Source organism: Oenanthe melanoleuca, chromosome 6 (genome assembly GCF_029582105.1).
Source record: "Oenanthe melanoleuca isolate GR-GAL-2019-014 chromosome 6, OMel1.0, whole genome shotgun sequence".
NCBI classification, from domain to species: Eukaryota; Metazoa; Chordata; class Aves; order Passeriformes; family Muscicapidae; genus Oenanthe; species Oenanthe melanoleuca.
The window spans coordinates 16,813,686-16,832,220 of record NC_079340.1 but is presented as its reverse complement, the minus strand read 5'-3'; the positions used below and the strand labels follow the sequence as shown (position 1 = coordinate 16,832,220).

General features: G+C 41.2%; 2 protein-coding genes across 3 annotated transcripts; one reads left to right on the top strand and one right to left on the bottom strand.

The window, feature by feature from the left end:
- The first annotated feature begins 4,647 nt into the window (after positions 1-4,647).
- LOC130255240 (cytochrome P450 2H1-like) lies at positions 4,648-12,111 on the top strand. The gene is made up of 9 exons (XM_056495670.1): positions 4,648-4,870; positions 5,697-5,859; positions 6,634-6,783; positions 8,511-8,671; positions 9,061-9,237; positions 9,661-9,802; positions 10,038-10,225; positions 10,681-10,822; positions 11,295-12,111. Exons 1-9 carry the CDS (start codon positions 4,694-4,696, stop codon positions 11,474-11,476), a joined length of 1,482 nt encoding a protein of 493 aa, XP_056351645.1. The 5' UTR covers positions 4,648-4,693; the 3' UTR covers positions 11,477-12,111.
- On the bottom strand, positions 11,930-18,355 carry BLOC1S2 (biogenesis of lysosomal organelles complex 1 subunit 2). Of its 2 annotated transcripts, none has more exons than XM_056495671.1 (5): positions 18,230-18,355; positions 17,331-17,447; positions 16,368-16,487; positions 15,763-15,876; positions 11,930-15,271 (listed from the first exon to the last, which is right to left on the bottom strand). In XM_056495671.1, exons 1-5 carry the CDS (start codon positions 18,279-18,281, stop codon positions 15,087-15,089), a joined length of 588 nt encoding a protein of 195 aa, XP_056351646.1. In that variant the 5' UTR covers positions 18,282-18,355; the 3' UTR covers positions 11,930-15,086. The 2 variants fall into 2 exon arrangements, with proteins under 2 accessions (XP_056351646.1, XP_056351647.1); XM_056495672.1 differs by having other exon boundaries at positions 11,930-15,279; positions 15,772-15,876; positions 18,230-18,352.
- Between the last annotated feature and the right edge of the window lie 180 nt (positions 18,356-18,535).

Sequence of the window (18,535 nt, the reverse complement as noted above, 5' to 3'; positions counted from 1 at the left end):
AATTTTTGTTATAGTTTCTTGTCCTTGAGCAGCTTGAGAAAAGGCTGCTTTCTTGGCTCCCAGCAGTATCCTAATGACACACTTGTGCCTGTTTACCATGTATAGCACCTGACTGACTTTTCCCATTTCCTGACTCCTTTTTTCCCCCTGACCTGGGGAAGTGCCTGTTCTTTCTTTATGCTGACCATAGTCTAGAGCTAAGCACCGTTACTGAGAGATGCCGGGGTTCAGCAGCAACGTAGTGATTTGCTCTTGGTGGAGTCACAGTACAGGTCAGGAGAGGCTGTTATCAGCTTCATTTCCTCGCCCTTCTGATTACTAAAAAGCAGTTTGCCATGTATTGCAAATGACTGATGAACTTCATTGACTTCATCTTTTTTCAGCTGAGTTATGTTCGGGGTCTAGTGAGTTCATACGTAAATATTTAACCAAATTTTTTGATCTAGCTGGTCAAATGTAATTTCTGTGAACTGAAAACAAATTATGTGATTTGTATCTTATCTCCAGTACAACACGTAGCATTTTACAAATATGGGTGTTACACAAATTGTTGAATACTGAAGATATGACTGAACCTTAACACTTGCTGACCATAGCAGATCCTTTGTCAAATTGCTGCTAGAAATAAGGCAGAGGTGAATATTGTATTTTCTACAGGGCACTAAGGAAAGTCCTGTCTGAAAGTTGTAAAAGTTTAGTAGCTAAGATGTTGCTATTCACAGCAGAACAGGTAAAATTATTTCCACAGGCTACTCTGCCAACTTGCTGTCCTGGTTTGGTATGGGTAGAGTTAATTTTCTCCATAGTAGCTGGTATGGGGCCATGCTTTGGATTTGTGCTGGAAACAGTGTTAATAATTCAGGCATGTGTTAATGATTGTTGAGCAGTTCCTGCACAGCCTCAAGGTCTCTTCTAATTTTCTACCACCCAGTCAGCAAATAGATTGAGGTAGCAGAAGTTGTGCAGAGACACAGCTTGGACAGCTGATCCCAAGTGTTCAAAGGGATATTTCATACATATGGCAACATGCTCAACACATAAGCTAGAGAGAAATAGGCTGGGGGCCACTGCTCTGCAGTGACTGGGCATCAACTGGTTGGTAGTGAGCAATGGTTTTTAGTTTCCATGACTTGTCTTTCTTGAGTTTCATTGTTGTAATTTCCTCGTCCTCATCATCATCATTTATTTCAATTATTAAAATGTTCTTAAGCCAACCCATTAGTTCTCTCACTTGTAGTGTTCCAGTTCTCTTCCCCACTATCCTGTTGGAGGGTAAGTGGCTGTGAGGTGCTCAGTTGCCAGCTGGGGTTAAACCATATCAACAAAAATGTTTAGTGAAATGTCACATTTTAATGTAAGGACATAGGAATCTGAGGATGGGTGTGCTGGATCATGACAGTAGCCAAGGCAACCCAGAATTCTGTTCAACTCCAACATTAGCTTAAAAATTAGTTCCCAAGGAACAGAAAAAAACTGAGCATGGCTACCACAGAGGAATATTCTTTCAAACTGCTTCAGGCTCCAGCGATTCCTGAGCTCTAAGTTGTATTTTTGTATTTGACTACTTTCAATGGATTTTGCTCCCATGAATTGGCCTGGTTGCTTTTTGGACAAATGCATCTTGAAAAATGGTGTTCCTCAGTCCAAGGGCATGGTATGTGAAAAGCCACCTCCTTCAGCTTATTTGAAAATATATAAAGGAACAAATACCAAAAGTTGATACATTTATTTGTGTCTGGATGCCAAGCAATAGACACTGGCTAATAGTCTGTACCCAGCTTTCCACTGTGCAAACTCTAGATTTCACTCTAACAGGATGAGGAAGCAACTTGGAAGAACAAGAATGATAAAATTTCTTGGTCAAGATAAAGACAGTTAAACAAAGAGAAGGAAAAAAAATAAGTGATGCAAACACTCACCTCCAGAAGGCTCATGATCACACAGTCTCTGAACAATGGCTGCATTAGGGGGACAATCCAGACCTAATCTGGAGGACAACAGAAGCAAGCTAATTCAGTGCAGTCCCAGGTTAAAGGCTGCATGTGAACACAGGATGGAGTCCTGGGAGCTGGCCCATATATGCCAATAGGCAGGCCCAGCAAAGCACCAGCCTCAGAAGGCATTCAAAGGAAGGCCTGGAATTTGAAAAACTGGTCCATGCAGCAGCATCCCACCCTGTCAATGTGAGCTTGAATTCGCAGGTGGAGCCAGAGAATGGTGCCAATTCATAACAAGACCAGAGGCCCAGCATCTGCTTTCCTACCACACTAGGAGGAAAGCAGAGTCTTTTAGGTGCTTCCTGTGAATGTGAACTATATCAGGATGGGTCTCTCAGACACAGATAAGCCTTTCATACTCAAATAGCCTTTCACACTCAAATAATCCCGGTCTTTCTGTCATCAGAGGTGACCCAAGACCTTTGGCAGTTAAATCTCTTCCCAGTTAAACTGATGGATCCCTCCAAGCAGCTCTGGCTTTATTCCCAACACCATTTTGAAACCCTTCAGGGATTATGTGAGTAATTAGATAAATAACAAAAAAGCCATGTCTGGATTGGGATGATGCTGCAAGCAAAGCCCTGCTTTTCCAGTGCATTAGGCTTCACAGCAGTGGCTCACCCTCAGGGCTGCTAATAGAGGAATGCAAGGTACTTTATCTAAAAAAGTCAAGGAAAAGAAAAAGTTAACAACTTTTTCTCCTTGATGTCAGTAAAACTGACTGTTTTCAGCAATATAATCATCCCTCCAAAACCTAGAAGGTTCCTTTCAATTTCAGTCATCTGCCCACTTCTGTTTTTAAATACCCTGGTGTGCAGTATTCAGAGTAATGAACATTGTACTAGAATTTGCAGAATTTGTTGCTGATAAAAAAAAACCAACAAACCATTAGGACCAGGAGAAATGAGCAAGGAATTGGAGTCATCTGTCTCAAAACAGATCCTTAGCAGATAGACATGTAAATCTGTGTCTCCAGAGCCTTCCTTTGTGGTCAGGGGAAACAAACTTCTTCAGTGGCTGTCTCATTTCACAAAAATAAGATCATAAGCAAGGTGAGATGACCTGTTCTCTGGAAGTATCAGTATATCCCCACTAACAGGGGAGACCATCAGCTCAGTACACCCACCTTTTTAATATCTAAATTTAAGTAGGACATGTTTCTTTCCTCACTGTTGTAGAATCTGCTAGTACTCGGCTCTCTGGGCTAAAGATAAAATCTGCCCATCCTTAAACCTCATTTGACAACTCAGCAGACAACAAAGTGTGGTGTTTACAGCATGTCTAGCTATTTTTGTACACATGAACACTCAAAAATGGAACAAATCTGGACTCAAGTTCTAAGACGAGTTCATGTAGAAAAATTGCTTTCCATTACCATTACCAGGGAGACAAAGAAGAGATTAAGATACATATATAGTCTTATGTATAGGATATATATTCTTATATATGGGATATATAAGGGAATATAAAATTATATGCATTTTAACACACTGTTCCAACATCACAGTATCTGAGGGGTCAGTATCATTTTGGCTATGTGTTATATGATGGAATGAGATGGGAAGAGTCTTGGCAGGTGTCAGAGCCTGTTCCTCTGACTGAAATGGTCCCTGACATGGTTGTTTGGGTGGGATACCCCTAATCAGACATTAGTTTTCTGAAAATCTGAATGAGCTCCCTCTCTAGTGTGTGAAGAAACAGGCACTGCCAGAGCACACTGACACCAATATAATGCTCATCCACGGTCAGTAGCTGCTTTACAGAGAACGAGGTGTCTGAGGAAAGAGCAGGAGAATGGTCAGAGTGTCACCAGAGCCTGTGGGGTGATGGGTGAAGGCTCTTTTGTAGGAGCTTAGCATCCCAGGGAGTATAAAAATGAGGATTTCTCTCCCCTGCTAGGGGTCTGGGGCTGTAAAACATAAAGCTTCTCAAAAACAGAGGGGAAGCTGGGAGGAGGAGGAGGGAGAATAAAAAAGGGAAAGCTGTTTCAAACAGAACTGTCCAGAGAGATTTTGCTACAGAGGAGTTTAGCTCAACTGATTAGAGCATGGTGCTAATAATGTCAAAGTTGTGCATGTGATTCCTGTGGGGGCCATTCGATTTAGAGTTGGACTAAATGATCCTTTTTGGTCCCTTCCAACCAGAATATTCTGTAATTGTTTGACACACTTCATTTTTCTTGCCAGCATTATCCACTGCATTGTCTGCACTGGTTTCACAGATCAGAGATAAACAGAGATAACCAATCCTCTTCTGCAGATTCTCATTCAGGATTACTTTAAGAGTACTGTCATGTCTCTTTCTTATTACATAGAGATTTCCTAAGGTAATGAAACCAATTTATTTTCTTATTCCACTAATATTTCCATTCCTCTTCATAAGCTACCGTTGTTATCTGTTTTTTTACTTCTGCTCTCTACACATGTTATCCCTTGCTTGTTTGTTTCCCTAGCAGGGCTTTGCTGGTCTTAATTGCCATTGCTTTAGGACTATTTCATAACTCACAAAGTCAGCTTTAGTAACATTCATTCTTATCATGAACAGATTAATAAGTAAACTCGTATCTCAACAGGAATGGTAAGGCACTATTGGCTGATTTCAACCATGTGCTTTGGCACCACAGCATATAAATAAGCATGGATTTACAGGTCCAGCATCAGGCTTTTCTGACATTGACTTCCCTTCCTCAGCCCACCATGGAGGTCCTGGGAGGGACCACAATTTTCTTGCTGGTATGCATCTCATGCCTTCTCTTTGCCACATGGAGAAGAAGATCTCAAAAAGGGAAGGAGCCTCCTGGCCCCACTGCATTCCCCATTGTTGGAAACCTGCTCCAGATAAACCCATGGAATTTGCCTGAAAGCATGAAAGAGGTAAAGGACTGTCTTATTCTTTCCTATGCTGTCTTACATGCTTATTAAGTCTATATATCCCAATAATCTATTGTATTTCTAAGTCTATACATTATAGGTGTGTGTGTGTATATGTATGTGTGTGTCTATATATTATAAGTCAGCCCATATATTTGCAATGACCATAGTGAAATGAGTTCTGTGCTGGCCTCACAATTTGTACCACAGTACTACAATTTGCAGTGGATTACACTGTTGCAGTGTAATCGTCCTGTGCTCAATTCCTCACTGTGCTGGCCCTTTCTGGGGGGAGGACTCAGCTCCATTTTGCTGTCTCTGCTCTCTAGCAGATATGTAGGATCTCCTGGGAGTGGGAGTAGCAAGTGCAGAAATTGAAGTAAAAACATTTGGAGGTGCATTGTGCTGTCCATTCCCTCCCCCAGCTGATGTCACCTATCTGGCAAAAATACCCCTTTGAGAGACATTTTCACTGTTTGTGGTCGAAAACCCTTTGTTTCCACATTGTGTATATAACTGATTTTAGAGCTCATGTAAATTGTTATATACTATGCCCTGCACAAAGGCATTCCGCAATGTTTTGCCAGCCCTTCTTTTCTCAGATTTGGACTGGATACTGGCCATTTCCATTCATGTTCCCTATTTCTTGTAGGATTCCCTCTTCTTTGTCCGTAACTCATAACTGAAAGATCTCTGTACTGCTGTTAATCAGTGTCATGTCTCAACAGTGCTGGGACAATGACACATCACCTCTCAGACTTCTTTGCTGCAATCATGACATGATTATCATTCATGTTGTCATGTTGCTCTGTGCTCACCTTTCCTACAGCTCAGTGAGAAGTATGGTCCTGTCTTCACGGTACATTTGGGCCCACAAAAGGTCGTGGTGCTGTATGGCTATGATGTTGTAAAAGAAGCTCTGGTTGATCAAGGAGATGACTTCAGTGGAAGAGGCACTCTACCACTGATTAAAAAACTCTTCCGAGGCACAGGTATGTCCTTGGTAATGCCAGCATGCAAAACAGATGCTTTCAGAGCTTCAGAAACACAGCTGAGAGGGCAGTGCAGGGGGGAATGGTAGATTTCGTTTACTACTTTTATGCAGACAAATTACTTGGACTCTTGAGTAAACTGGTCCCCTAGAGAACTGTTTAAGGTCCTAGGATGGCTTCACTGAGTTCCTTTTTATTTCCAGTGTGCTTCAAGCTCTTCCTAAAATTTTGTACATTAAATGTGCCTCTAAGGTCTTACATTCATTCTCCCATTTCTGAAAATACTCTGAATATACACACAGCTAAGGAACCAGCAAAAGGAAAGTCCACAGCACAACAAAGATAAGATAATATAGGCTGACCCAGTAAGAGCCACAGTCCAGGCTAGCCCCTGAGATTATTCACCATGTCCCTGGTTTGGCATTTACATTACATAGTCCATGGTATTATATATATAGTGCAGTACCAATGGTATTGTCAATAATGGTATGCTCCACGAAGGTGCACAGCAGAACATTTGAGTGGCTCTGTCAGTGTAAAGGCCTTGTGCCCAAGACCAATTCACCATTACTTCTTACTTACTTCCTAACAGTTTTTCTTATACTGGAATAAAGTCAGTTTTATTTAAGTGCTGTGACAGCTGGATCAAAATTTTCACCTTCAGAATTGCAGAGAAGTTATGGTTTTGGGCAGATAGCAATTGCAGTGTAACTCCACAGAGAAGTGTAATTCCCATTAAAAGGAAAAAATAACTATTTTTCCTCCTTGTGTCAGGCATTGTGACCAGCAATGGGGAGACCTGGAGGCAGTTGAGACGATTTGCACTCACCACCCTGCGGGATTTTGGGATGGGGAAAAAGGGCATTGAGGAGCGGATCCAGGAGGAAGCTCGTTTTCTGGTGGAGAGGATCAAGAACACACATGGTATGATAAGGCCTTTGTGCCTGCTGAGACACTCTGCATATCTGCAATGAGACAGTGAGGGGTGTAGAGTTGCTTCACAAAATCTATGACCCAAGATGTGTATGGCTGCTGTTTCTGCTCCCTGCTTCTGTAGGCAAAGCTATCACTCCTGACAGTGGATCAATCAAAGGCACTGTGACAGTATGGAGGATAAAAGTAGGAAAGGTTTGGAAAGCACCTTTTAATCTATTCTGCTTGAGGAACGAGACAGGCAAAAGGAATGGCTTTGCCACAGAGCCAAGGGTTTGATGGAATTCAGCCATGAGACAGTGCTGGATGCTGTCAGGTAACTGAGTACACTCTTCTTCACCTTGTCTCCTGCAGCTCTATGTGAACAGATCTGGGAGAAGTAGGTGACCAGAGTACTCATTTGCAGATATTTGGGGTTGGATCCAGTCCATCTGAACAGTAGACAATACATTCCAGTATTGGTGGGCTGCCCAATGGGAACAAGGGATATAAGCTGCTTCTGAGGGCAGGGCATAAGGTGACCCACTTGGTTTCAAACTGTAGATGTGTTTTCTGGTAGTATATAAGTCAATGCTACTTCTAAGTGTGTCCCCTGAAGGTGGCACAGTACCAGTCTGGACCCCAGACTTCCCTTTCATTGCCAGCCCTCAGTGGGTGCCTATTCTGCATGGGGGTCAAAAGCAGATGGATCTAAAAGAATGATTAAGCATCACTGTTTTCCATGAGCCACTACAAAAATCAGTCTGGCGTCTCAGATAAACATTCATTTTATAAATCAGAGAAAACACTCTCACTTGTATTGCTTCTATCTTCTGACTATCACAGTAATACTATATTTCTTATGCCCTTATGCAAGCCTCTGACTCTGGCTCATCTAATTACAGCATCTTTTACTGTGTATTAAGAGGTTTTACAAGCAAGATGTATACAAGCAAAAAGTATAAATCCATTATTTACCCTTAATGCAATTAAGAAATAGCTATGACTAGTGTCTTCTACAGTCAACATTAATATACTCACCCCCTCTGAAACATCTGCTGAGTCTTCAGCAGCCACAAAGTCACCAGTCAGGCAGACAATTGGTCTATGGCTCCTTGGTCTTTTGGGCTATTTCTCCTTGGAATAGTTTGCTACCAAGTTGACATCTTCTCACTCTGTGGTTTTCTTTCAGGACTTTATACCTTTTCATGTTATTGTTTCTCATCTTGAAACCTTGAGATGCACCTTATCAGTGTCTGTAATTATAACTTTCCTTTGTTTCTTGGGTCTAATCTTGCTTTTTGCTTACACCATAATTCTCTTCTAGGAGTTATGCAGCTGTGCTATCAAAATTGGACTTTGATCACAGGCATTTGAACCCCAAGGAGAGGGTTATATAACTGAGGTCATGCTAGTGAAGTTAATAAGGAGAGTGCAGTAACTTAAAGCATGGTTAAGGCAAAGTCCCCATGGTTTCATTGGGATTTTGTGGTAATGTTTAGGCTGTTTCTAATAAACAGTCTATAAGACAGACAGGCATGTGCTATCTAAAGAGGAACTAAGGCACTCAGACCAGTTCACTTCAAGAAGAGAAGAATAAAATGGATAAGCCCTTCACCATCCTTTCAAAGAAGTGCAAAATTCTGGATCTCCAGAGAATGTGAAACTACCATGTGGTGTCAGAGAAGCGGATGATCCATGAAATACTGAAAGCAAGTATTTTTTTGTGGTTGTTGCAGAGCGACCCTTCAACCCTGGCAGTTTCCTAATCCATGCTGTTTCCAACATCATCTGCTCCATCGTCTTTGGGGACCGGTTTGACTATGAGGACAAGAAATTTCTAGCTTTAATTGACTGGATAGAGGAAAACAACGACCTCCAAGGCACTATACAAACACAGGTTTGTGTGGTTTTATTTAATACATTTGTTACTTATTATAAAATTTTATTAAGGAGTATTTATTCCTGTTATTAATTTTTATTTGCAGTGGGTTTTCCTAAATTTGAAAGAAAAATTTTGGAAATTAAAAAGGCAGTCAGACAAATTCCTGCTGTTTTTTCCTTATCTTATGGAATAGCCATTGTATGTCCAAAGGCTGTCCTTGCAAAAGTTGCTCAAATCCTTGAATGTAGTGAAACCATAAAGTAAATGGCCAAAAAATCCTGAGTAAGAAAGACCTACTGTTCCAAAACAGTTTAATTCCCCAATTTTCATAGTTACAATTAGGGGAACATTTTATTTTATCCACATTAATCAGAACATGTTTTTTCATCCCTTTATTTTTACAGCTATATAATTTCTTCCCAACTGTCATGGATTATTTACCTGGACCTCATCAAAAACTGATAAAAAATTTTGAAAAAGTTGATAAATTTACAACAGATATTGTAATGGAACATCAAAAAACCCTGGATCCCACGTGTCCTCGAGATTTTATTGATTCTTTTCTTAATAAAATGGAACAGGTACTGTAAGAGTAGAGATTTACTGGATTATACAGAAATCACTGCTTGAATCACTTCTTTTTACTTGTAATGGGGCATTAGGTTTTTGCAAATACAGAGGGAAACTTGCTCTTCTTGACACATTGACTTCATTTTATCCTGTCAATTTTCTTATCAAGGATTTTTAAACAGAATTAACAGCATGAGCCAAATGATAAAAGCTGAAGAGCAATCTGGTTAATATAATTCAATGCTCCTTCCATATTATAAAAGGTTCACAATATTATTCAGTAAACTTACCATAAATGCTGTTCTGGAGAGTGTCATATTTTTGAAAGAATATTGGATGTGTTCATAAACCTACATTATGGGTACAGGATTTTTCTTTTTAAGCATACTTCTTCACTTTGTCATTCATAAACCTTCTGCTAAATCTTCCTGCAGGAGAAAGGGAATCATGACTCAAAATTCACCGTTGAGACCTTGAGCATGACAACTCTCGACTTGTTCCTTGCAGGAACAGGGACCACAAGCATCACACTGAGATTTGCAATTCTGATTCTCCATAAATACCCAGAGATAGTAGGTAATGGAAATAAATAGTTTAAAACTTTTTAATAGGTTGTGGGATCAGGAAATATGTTTTTGCAGTGTGGAAATGTGTATAAGTCTTAGTTGTCATCACAGGATGCAGTTGTTAGCAGTAAGAATATTCATATCTTCCTGGTGTGCTAAAAGCAAATCTAGTTCTAAATATGGAAAGAGGTTTAGGCAAACAGATGGGCTACTTGTTCATTCAACATTTACTGATTTCTTAACAGAGAAAATGCAAAAGGAGATTGATTCTGTGATTGGCCGAGACCGAAGCCCCCACATGTCGGATCGGAGCCAGATGCCCTTTACAGATGCTGTGATCCATGAAGTCCAGAGATACATTGATTTCCTTCCTACTAATGTCCCACATTCTGTAATCAGAGACACCAAGTTCAGAGACTATTTTATCCCCAAGGTCTGTTCCACTGTCTGAGAAAGGTCATAGTCTCGAGAATAATGATGAGTGTTGTTCTTTATATTTTATTTATTTTCAAAAGCATTGAAATGTGATACTGAATTCAATTTTGTTAAGGGGATTCTGGAAGTTATTGAGTCCAACCCCTTGTATTAGAAAAAAAATAATAAAATACTCTTTCATCCTCTGTATGAATAGGGAGATATTTCTATTTTTTTTCATATCAATGTAAAGTGTAATTTATTTGGAAGCAATATTAAGTACGCTAAACAGACTCACTATTAAAATTCACTAAAAAAAAATCTTTGCCATACCAATGGCATATATTTTCATGCACTAAATGTTCATTTAATACTGGTTAAACCTTGACTACCTTTCTGTTTAGGTCTGGGAACTTCTTAGTGCCTTCTTGCTTTAATGTATCTCCTTTGTACCTTTCTTTTTTGTTAATTCAGGACACTCTGATATTCCCTATGCTGAGTTCTGTCCTACATGATAGCAAGGAATTTCCAAATCCAGAAAAATTTGACCCAGGACATTTCTTGAATGCAAATGGTACCTTTAAAAAGAGTGACTACTTCATGCCATTTTCTGCAGGTAAGGCCTCTTGCTATTTCAGATCCTAGACCATCCTCTCCTGAAATCTCTCTGAAGATTTCATGGTTCCATCAACTGTCTCTACAGTGGCGTCAGGTGACATTTGCTAGAGTCACTTCTGGGCAGCTCTAACGCCTGCTCTAGAGTTCTAGCTGACCTCCTTTTTTAGCAGACACAAAACCTCCTCCAATGCCTTCTACAAGATGTGTATGAAGTGAGACTCAGCCACACAACTTGTTTCTCAAACCATGAAACAGCAGAAGAATATGAGCAACCAGAGCCTTCAAACTGCCTTCATACACTGAGGGGCTCTCATTGCTCTACACCTTTAGTTCCTAGTTTAATTCATGCTTCCCCAAATACTGCAGTGCTGCCTGTGCATTCTGAGATATCTGAACTTTCATGGAATTGTGGTTAAAATCAGTTATCAGCAAAATACTCCACCGTCACCTCTTTTTTTTTTTTTTCTTAGGAAAACGCATCTGCGCAGGAGAAGGTCTGGCCCGGATGGAGCTATTCATATTTTTAACATCCATCCTGCAGAACTTTACTTTGAAGGCTACTATAGATCACAAAGACATTGACATTACCCCAATAATCACCAGTCTGGCACATTTGCCCCGACACTATGAGGTGTCTTTTGTTCCACGTTAGCCAAGTGAAGAGAGCTTCCAGCTCCCTAACTCATGAGTGCTGTGGTTGAACATCAGTCATTCCCCAATCTGTTGGGAATGAAACACTCAGACCATTTGATACTTTATGGAGAGAAGAATGCTTAGAAAATAAAATAGTTTGGTGCTTTTATAATCACCACAGACAGCTCTTAACAGAGTAGGCAAGAACACAGAAAAGGACACAGCTCCCTGTGCAAAATTACAGATTCTTCTCTGAATCTACCTCACCCAGCTCAGGTTCCTGTCTGGCTCCTGACATGCCAGGCTGGCTTCACTAGTTCTCTGAGAGCCCTGCTGCTGCTGTCCCTATCATCTGAGGGCTTCCAGCAAGAACAGATGCTTGTGCTTTTTACGAACTCTGCTTGAAGTACCTATCTTTGTACTTTCAGTTTGTTTTTAATATATCTGTAAAACAAACATAAAACACTGAGGGTTTTGTTTTTGTTTTTTTTTTATAATGATCATCTATTGTATTCTTGCCTCAATAGTTACTGTCTACTGTGGTAGGGATAGAGTTTATCAATGACTGGGCAGATGGGTCATCCTCTGTGTGATTACAATGAGGGTTTGTGAAATTGCAATTTATACTGCAAAATAAAAAAGTAGTATGCTGAATTGTTGTTTTTCTGATATCCCAGAACACCTTTAGTGAAAAAACAGTGTCCACAAAGCCTATAATCCAAAATCTCTTACAAGTGCTGTACACATCTGACTGCTTCATTTCACTCACTTACAAGAACTGTAGTATGGCTTGAAGAATGAGCTGGCTAATGACCTATAAATGTCCATTGCCAATATGGGATAAAGCTGCACTGACCCCATGGGATCTAGGAGAACCCCAACTGTGGTTACAGAGCTATTCATTGGGGTGAAAAAAGGAAAAATTAAGTAATACCAAGATTTCCCCGCCGGCCCCCAGTGCCTTTTCCTGGATAAATGCCAGCTTGCATCTCCCCAATATTTTATGAAGTACATAAAGATCACTACAGCAATGTTACAATCTGGAAAAAAAATGTAAATAGAGTTTATATGACTTGCCAAGCATATATATACAGATCAATGGCTGGCATTTCCTGTCTTAAGCACATTCCCATCAATGTATAATATATATTGATTACAGTGAAGACAGAGAGCTGAATCTGTACTATGTGGGAAAAGACAGAACTGTAAAATTACCACAATGCCATTAACTGTTTATGTGAAACAGATAGAACTTGCTTCCTTTCAAAGATTAATAAGCTAGATATACTACATGTTACTAGCATGGCATTGCAAAGGCAAAAAGATATAAGTCCTCCTACCAGATAAAAAGAAGAAAGCACTGTACTTCCTCTAGCTGTGCCATGACTAAAATAGCAAAAGCAAATGAGGGAGCAGCTTTCTTGCTCGTTATCTTCCTCCATGCTGAAAAGTCAAGAAGGCAGCCAATGCAAATCAGCAAAACAGCTTTAGCACCTGGACACTCCACCATGGTATGAAGTGGGCTTTGGGATTAGAGGAGGGCTAAAGCCATGTGCCCTGATTCTGAAGACTGTGGATATCTCCACAAAGTGCTGCTCTGAAACTTGAATGACTTCAGAATAACCTGTTAGAACAGCTGTGCAGAACTGTCTTAAGATGCTGGAAAAAAAGTTCTCTGGAACTGAACTCTTCTGCTTCGTCTAAAGAGTTGTATTTACTAGGATGATGTTCATCCTCTGGTCTGCAGTTGAAGTCAAAGCCATTGAGTCCTACCTCAGCTCCAAAGTGGTTTGCAGATTATTTTGATGACACACTTTTCCCCCTGGACTCTCAATTTACCAGCCCTATCTTTCCTGTTTTCCTCCTGTTCCTCCCTTTAAGAACCTATTCTTTTCTTACTCTGTTTTCCACCAGAAAATGCTGCAAAGGAGAACTGTGAGATTCAATCTCCTGTACCTCCTCTGGAATTCTCCAGGTGAAACATCTGAGCAGTAACCAAGTCGTGGTTTTGCTTCTGGACTGACTATATATTTCCCCAATACAATGCTGTTCACACACACCTATGTCTCTTCTGTGGTGCTACTCTCCAAGGACCTGCCATCCTTGACACGATTTGGATTCTACCAGTGACACAGAGGTCCCTCAGGCAAGGAGGGCAACAGTTACTCAGAGACACAACTGGAAACATAGCTGTCAGCCTAACCAGACTGACACTGTCACAGTTCTCCAGCCAGCCAGGAAGTCTCTCTCTAAAACTTCCTCTCAGAAAGTCAGTTGTGGGACAAGCCTCTTCTCTCAGTTTTGCTTCCTGGAGGTGGACTACTCAAGAGTTTGTGAAGGAACTCACTATTTCTTACCTTTCTTACCTGAAAACAATAAGCACTTGGTGACAGTGAATGGCTAGAAGGATTTCTATCTTCAGAGTCCCTGGAGGTTTCCATCCTTGGAGTTTTAAAATGGCACTGTATTTTGTATTCACAGAAAAACAACTGTTTCAACAGGAACAGGACATGGTCCCTACTGTGCCTTTCCTGTGGATCTGTGTTTTCCCTGCTGACACAGCACCTTACTGTGTCCCCCTGTAGTCCTGCCAGGTAACACAGTGAGCACAGAAATGCTACTTCTATTTCAAACCCGGGATTTTCAAAGTGATGGTAAAGGCTCTCAAAAGTCATCTACTTCACTCTTTTTAAAAAGCACAAGGGAGAAGTATCCATCCTGCCTAATTAGTGGCTCTACACAGCCTGACAGCATCATGATCTTTATCACACTAGCACCTGATTAGACATTCTTTTAAACACTTGAAGTTTGAACCATTCTTTCCTGCATATGAGTATTTGTACAGTCTTCAACTGCAACTCATTCAAAAGCCAGCTTGAATTAGTTAAGGTGAATAGGAACAGAAAAAGTATCCCTGGAGCAGGAGGAATACCTGCTCAGTACAAAGGGCTCTGCCAAATTGGCAATTTGGAACATTGTTAACCTAGTAGAGAAGCAGATTTTTGAACTAGGCATGGCATTACAAAAACTAGTAGGATCAAAATTCCCTGGTAAAGTAGAGAAAGGGTCTGCTAAGTTAACTAATATGTCTTGAAACTTTACCAGAGGTCCAGACAGTCGAAGAACGTAATTGCAGGACTACTTGATGCAGAGCTTAAAACACGTTCTCTTCTCTCATCCCTAGTAGCTTGAACAAGTTTGTCTTCATTAACAGACCCCTTTGAAAAAATACAACAGCCTGTGCAATCTTTCCAACAGAATCTGAGGTTCCAGAGAAATAAATGCAGCAAGTTTATTGTAAATTTGTTATTAGTCTCTCTATTTCAAACAGATAAAAGGGGATACCAAAATGAAGTGCTTTCAATATCCCATCCATTAAGTCCAAAGTTCCAGGTATCTTCCCAAAACAGAGCTCAATGAAGGAAAAATTGAAGTTTAGGTCCCACTGCTACTAAGGGAGAATGTCTTTAGAGATTATGGAAGACTTTCCCTAGAGTGAGTATTCCATGTGGAAAATAGGACTAACACACATAGAGCCAATATCGACATGATTTAAGGACAAGCTTCTACATTTCACTGCAGAACTGAGGGAACAGTACCCCTTGAGAAGAGGAAAATATTATTCAGCCTTAAGCCTGAATACAGCCTACTGTATTCAACAGCTGGAAAAAGTTCCCAATCTCCATGATAGCTGTAACCAAATCCTTGTCAACATACAGAATTGCTGTTGTGCAAAACCAGAGATCGGTCTGATTCACTGCCCAACTCCAGCTTATAGACTGTTGCACTTTCATCGTTTCTCCAGTTTTTTGTACTTGGCTTCTGCAGAAAGAAAAATAGTATTTTAGTACTGGGTAGATAAAAGCTTTGAATCCTGTAAGCTAATTTACTGTACCACTCAGGAGCCTTTTTTTCTAATGCATTACAGTAATTTTTTTAAGAACCTAAGTCAAGTGTAAGTCAAACAATAATATTAATTTAAGCCAAGAGGCTTACATTGGGTGCCTGGTGGAACATTATGAATCTCTCAATTTGCAAGGTTAAACATCAGTCTTTAAAATGTAAATCATAAAAAAATAAATCAAGCCTCACTAATAAGCAATAGTTTAACAACACCTAGTCCACCATAATATAACTCATCACACAAATATTTTCTCAATGCTTATCACTTCAGACACAATGTTTGTGCTCAAAAGCAGCATAGGCAACTCTGCAGCTTGTTAAACAAAACAGAGTTTACCTTCTTTCTTTCTTTTTAAATCCCCTTGCAAGGCACTATGCTGCTAGTTCATAACAGTGGAGGACGATAGTTACCAAGTTTTTTGGAATATGCATCCAATTTATAAGCTGCTTGCTCCAGAGCTGCAACCTGTTCCTCAATTAGGTTTATCTGTTCCAGATATGGCTGAAGATCAGCATCTTAAAAAAGCATAAAAATGTTATCATCAGTTCTCAGTAATACATTTCCAAAAAACAGTTCACACTTGAAACACATGAATTTCTTATTACATTATTCAGATAGGAGAGTTCAAAAGTCCCCTCTCCTGTCCCAAAATTAAGTGGTGACTCTGACAACCATGTTCCAGGAAAATACTAAATGTTTAAAAGTACTTCGTAGTCTCTAACACAAGTAACAAGAGAACATGAATTAAAAGAAGTGTTATTCCTATCAGATCTAGAATCTGGGGTATACCAGGACACAAATTCAGATGTATTTTCTCTTACAGTAGTCTACAGAATCTAAAGCTGTTAAGAAATATACAAGGCTAGCATTGCATAGCAGCACATCTACATCAGTCAGTTTTCTTTCCTTCAGCACTAATGCACTGTGAACCTTCTGACCCTAGGATGCTTTATTTCCCAAACAAGTGCACCATTAATTACATCCCTACCTTATTTGGTGTACTTACATTTTTGGTTTAAATCCTTCAGATTTCTACTGATGTTTATAGCAATATCTTTCATTTCTAAGTACTTCAAGCTAGTCAGCTTATTCATGTTTTCCAAGAGTTTGTAGTCTTCACTGGTGGCTTAAAAAATAAAGATTATTTTAATTAAAGGTGATGTGGTTTGAATTGTGTGCAGACTCTTCTTCAAGAGGACAAGAGATTTCAAACCAATAGCCAAACAAAGCACAATAGTTTAGATGGCAATACAGGTTATTAGTATACACTCTATAAAAAGATGACATTTTGTGAATTCCAAAAATCAACTGCCCTGATGAATTCACTTCTAAACTTTTTTTTGAGAAAAATTTACTAAGTCCTCATATTTCTACTCTTAATTCTGTCAAATAGACACTTATGTTTACAAAACTGATAGAACAAATCCAGACTGATAATCTGTATCATACATCCTTCAAGTCTGTGCAAATCAGTAGTGCTGTGGAGTGCTTTCAAACTTAGAACATATGCAATGCATTAACTTGGTGAGCAGTTTACTTTACTCCAGTTAATTTTGAACAGCAGTTTATTCTAAAGCATAAATGTTGGAAAACATGTATGATCCTTGCTCTCAGGAAAAAAATAACTCTGCTCTCTGTAGTGCATTCCTCCTACTCTGTCTTAACCCAGATTGCTTTTGGTAGATTAGTTTTCCATGTACTAACTTCTTCAAGACAAAAAAAGAATTATTTTAAGCTGCTGATATCACACTGAATTGTTCAGAAAAATATTTGTGCTATTTTGGGACTTTATGAAAATAATATAAGTAATCTCAGTGCTGTTAGCAGCCTAGCAATGTGCCAGATTTGGACTGCCAATCTTACCAGATGTGACCTAAATAGCCACGGTTTAGACAAGCTACACAACAGATTTCTTTGAAACAAAGTGAAAAGAAAGAAGAACTAGTAGGTCAGTATTGCAATGCCTTACCTGTCAGTTCACCTGTCAAGTAAGTGGCCATTTTGCTGAACATGTCTTTGCAGAGTTCATTGATGTCTGCCTCTGCTGGCTCCTTAGCTTCCTCTGCTGTTTCAACAGCAGGATCCTCTACTCAGGGTAAAGACATTATAGAGTTAAGACAAACTATAGCAAATCCAGAAACAACAGAAAGATTAAATGGTCCCACTTTTTTCCCCCCTTCAAGTTGCCTACCGCTACTTTCCATGTAAGTTGCCTTCATTACACTAAGAGGTAACAAACCACAGTAGCTTCTTTGAAGTAGCATCAGCATTATTTCCAAATAATACTTTAGGAAGCATTGCTAAGAGACAGGGCCCCGGCCTGACAGCACTGACAAGTATTAGCCCCTTCTTGTGCTTAGCTAGCAAAGCAATTTGGGGAGAACTTCTGAGTGGCTGTGCACGGTGCTGCTGTTTATTTCTTGTCACTGACTCGGAACAGAAGCACAGCTGCCTCAGTGGGCAGCTACAACATATGGGCTACAACAGATCCCCACCTGCGGAGAGCGGCAATGGCCGCTTTTCTTCCCCAAACCCGTTTCTACCACAGCGTGCCCTGGTTCTGCCCCTCCCCGGAGCAGTCGGGCAGCTCTTCCCGACCCGACAGGCCGCTCTTTCCCCCGTCGCAGCGTTTGCCGGCTCTCACACGAAGGCTGCCCGAGGTCCGCGGCTCGCTCCCACCCCAGCGGCGGCGCGGGCAGGACCCGGCCGGGCCCCGGGCCAGCAGCGGCAGCAGGAGCACGGCCCGGCCCGGCCCGGCCGGCACACGCCAGGCCGCGGGCTCGCCGGCAGCTCCTGCCCGCGCCGCGGCCCCCGAGCCCAGCCCCGCGCCGCGGCCCCGGCCCGTGCCCCCGCCCTCCGGCCCCTTACGCTTGGCGGGCTGCGCGCCGGCCTCGGGCGGCCCCTCCGCCGCGGCCGCCATGGCCACGGAGCCGCTCCCACAGCGCGGAGCCGCCTCAGCCCCGGGCCCGCCCCGCGCCCGGCGCAGGGAGGAGCCCCCGAGCTCCGCCCCTGAGGGGCGAGGACGCGGCTGCCGGGGGACACAAAGAGCGAGGGGTAAAACGTGTACGAGGTTACTTTAACAGCTGTTAAAAGCAGTGGAACAGCACCGGGAGCGCCTGGTTGGGGCTCGACGCGGCTGCGCCGTCAGTGCGATCACTTCCCCTTCCCACCGCA

Excerpts from the sequence above, each read along its gene's own strand:
- LOC130255240 (XM_056495670.1), top strand. The coding sequence starts at position 4,694 with ATGGAGGTCCTGGGAGGGACCACAATTTTCTTGCTGGTATGCATCTCA. Across the intron at positions 4,871-5,696 it reads TGCCTGAAAGCATGAAAGAG|CTCAGTGAGAAGTATGGTCC; the intron begins GTAAAGGACTGT and ends CCTTTCCTACAG. Across the intron at positions 10,823-11,294 it reads CTTCATGCCATTTTCTGCAG|GAAAACGCATCTGCGCAGGA; the intron begins GTAAGGCCTCTT and ends TTTTTTTCTTAG.
- BLOC1S2 (XM_056495671.1), bottom strand. The coding sequence starts at position 18,281 with ATGGCGGCCGCGGCGGAGGGGCCGCCCGAGGCCGGCGCGCAGCCCGCC. Across the intron at positions 15,877-16,367 it reads GAAGGATTTAAACCAAAAAT|ATGCTGATCTTCAGCCATAT; the intron begins GTAAGTACACCA and ends TGCTTTTTTAAG. Across the intron at positions 15,272-15,762 it reads CAAAAAACTTGGTAACTATC|TACAAAAAACTGGAGAAACG; the intron begins GTCCTCCACTGT and ends GCAGAAGCCAAG.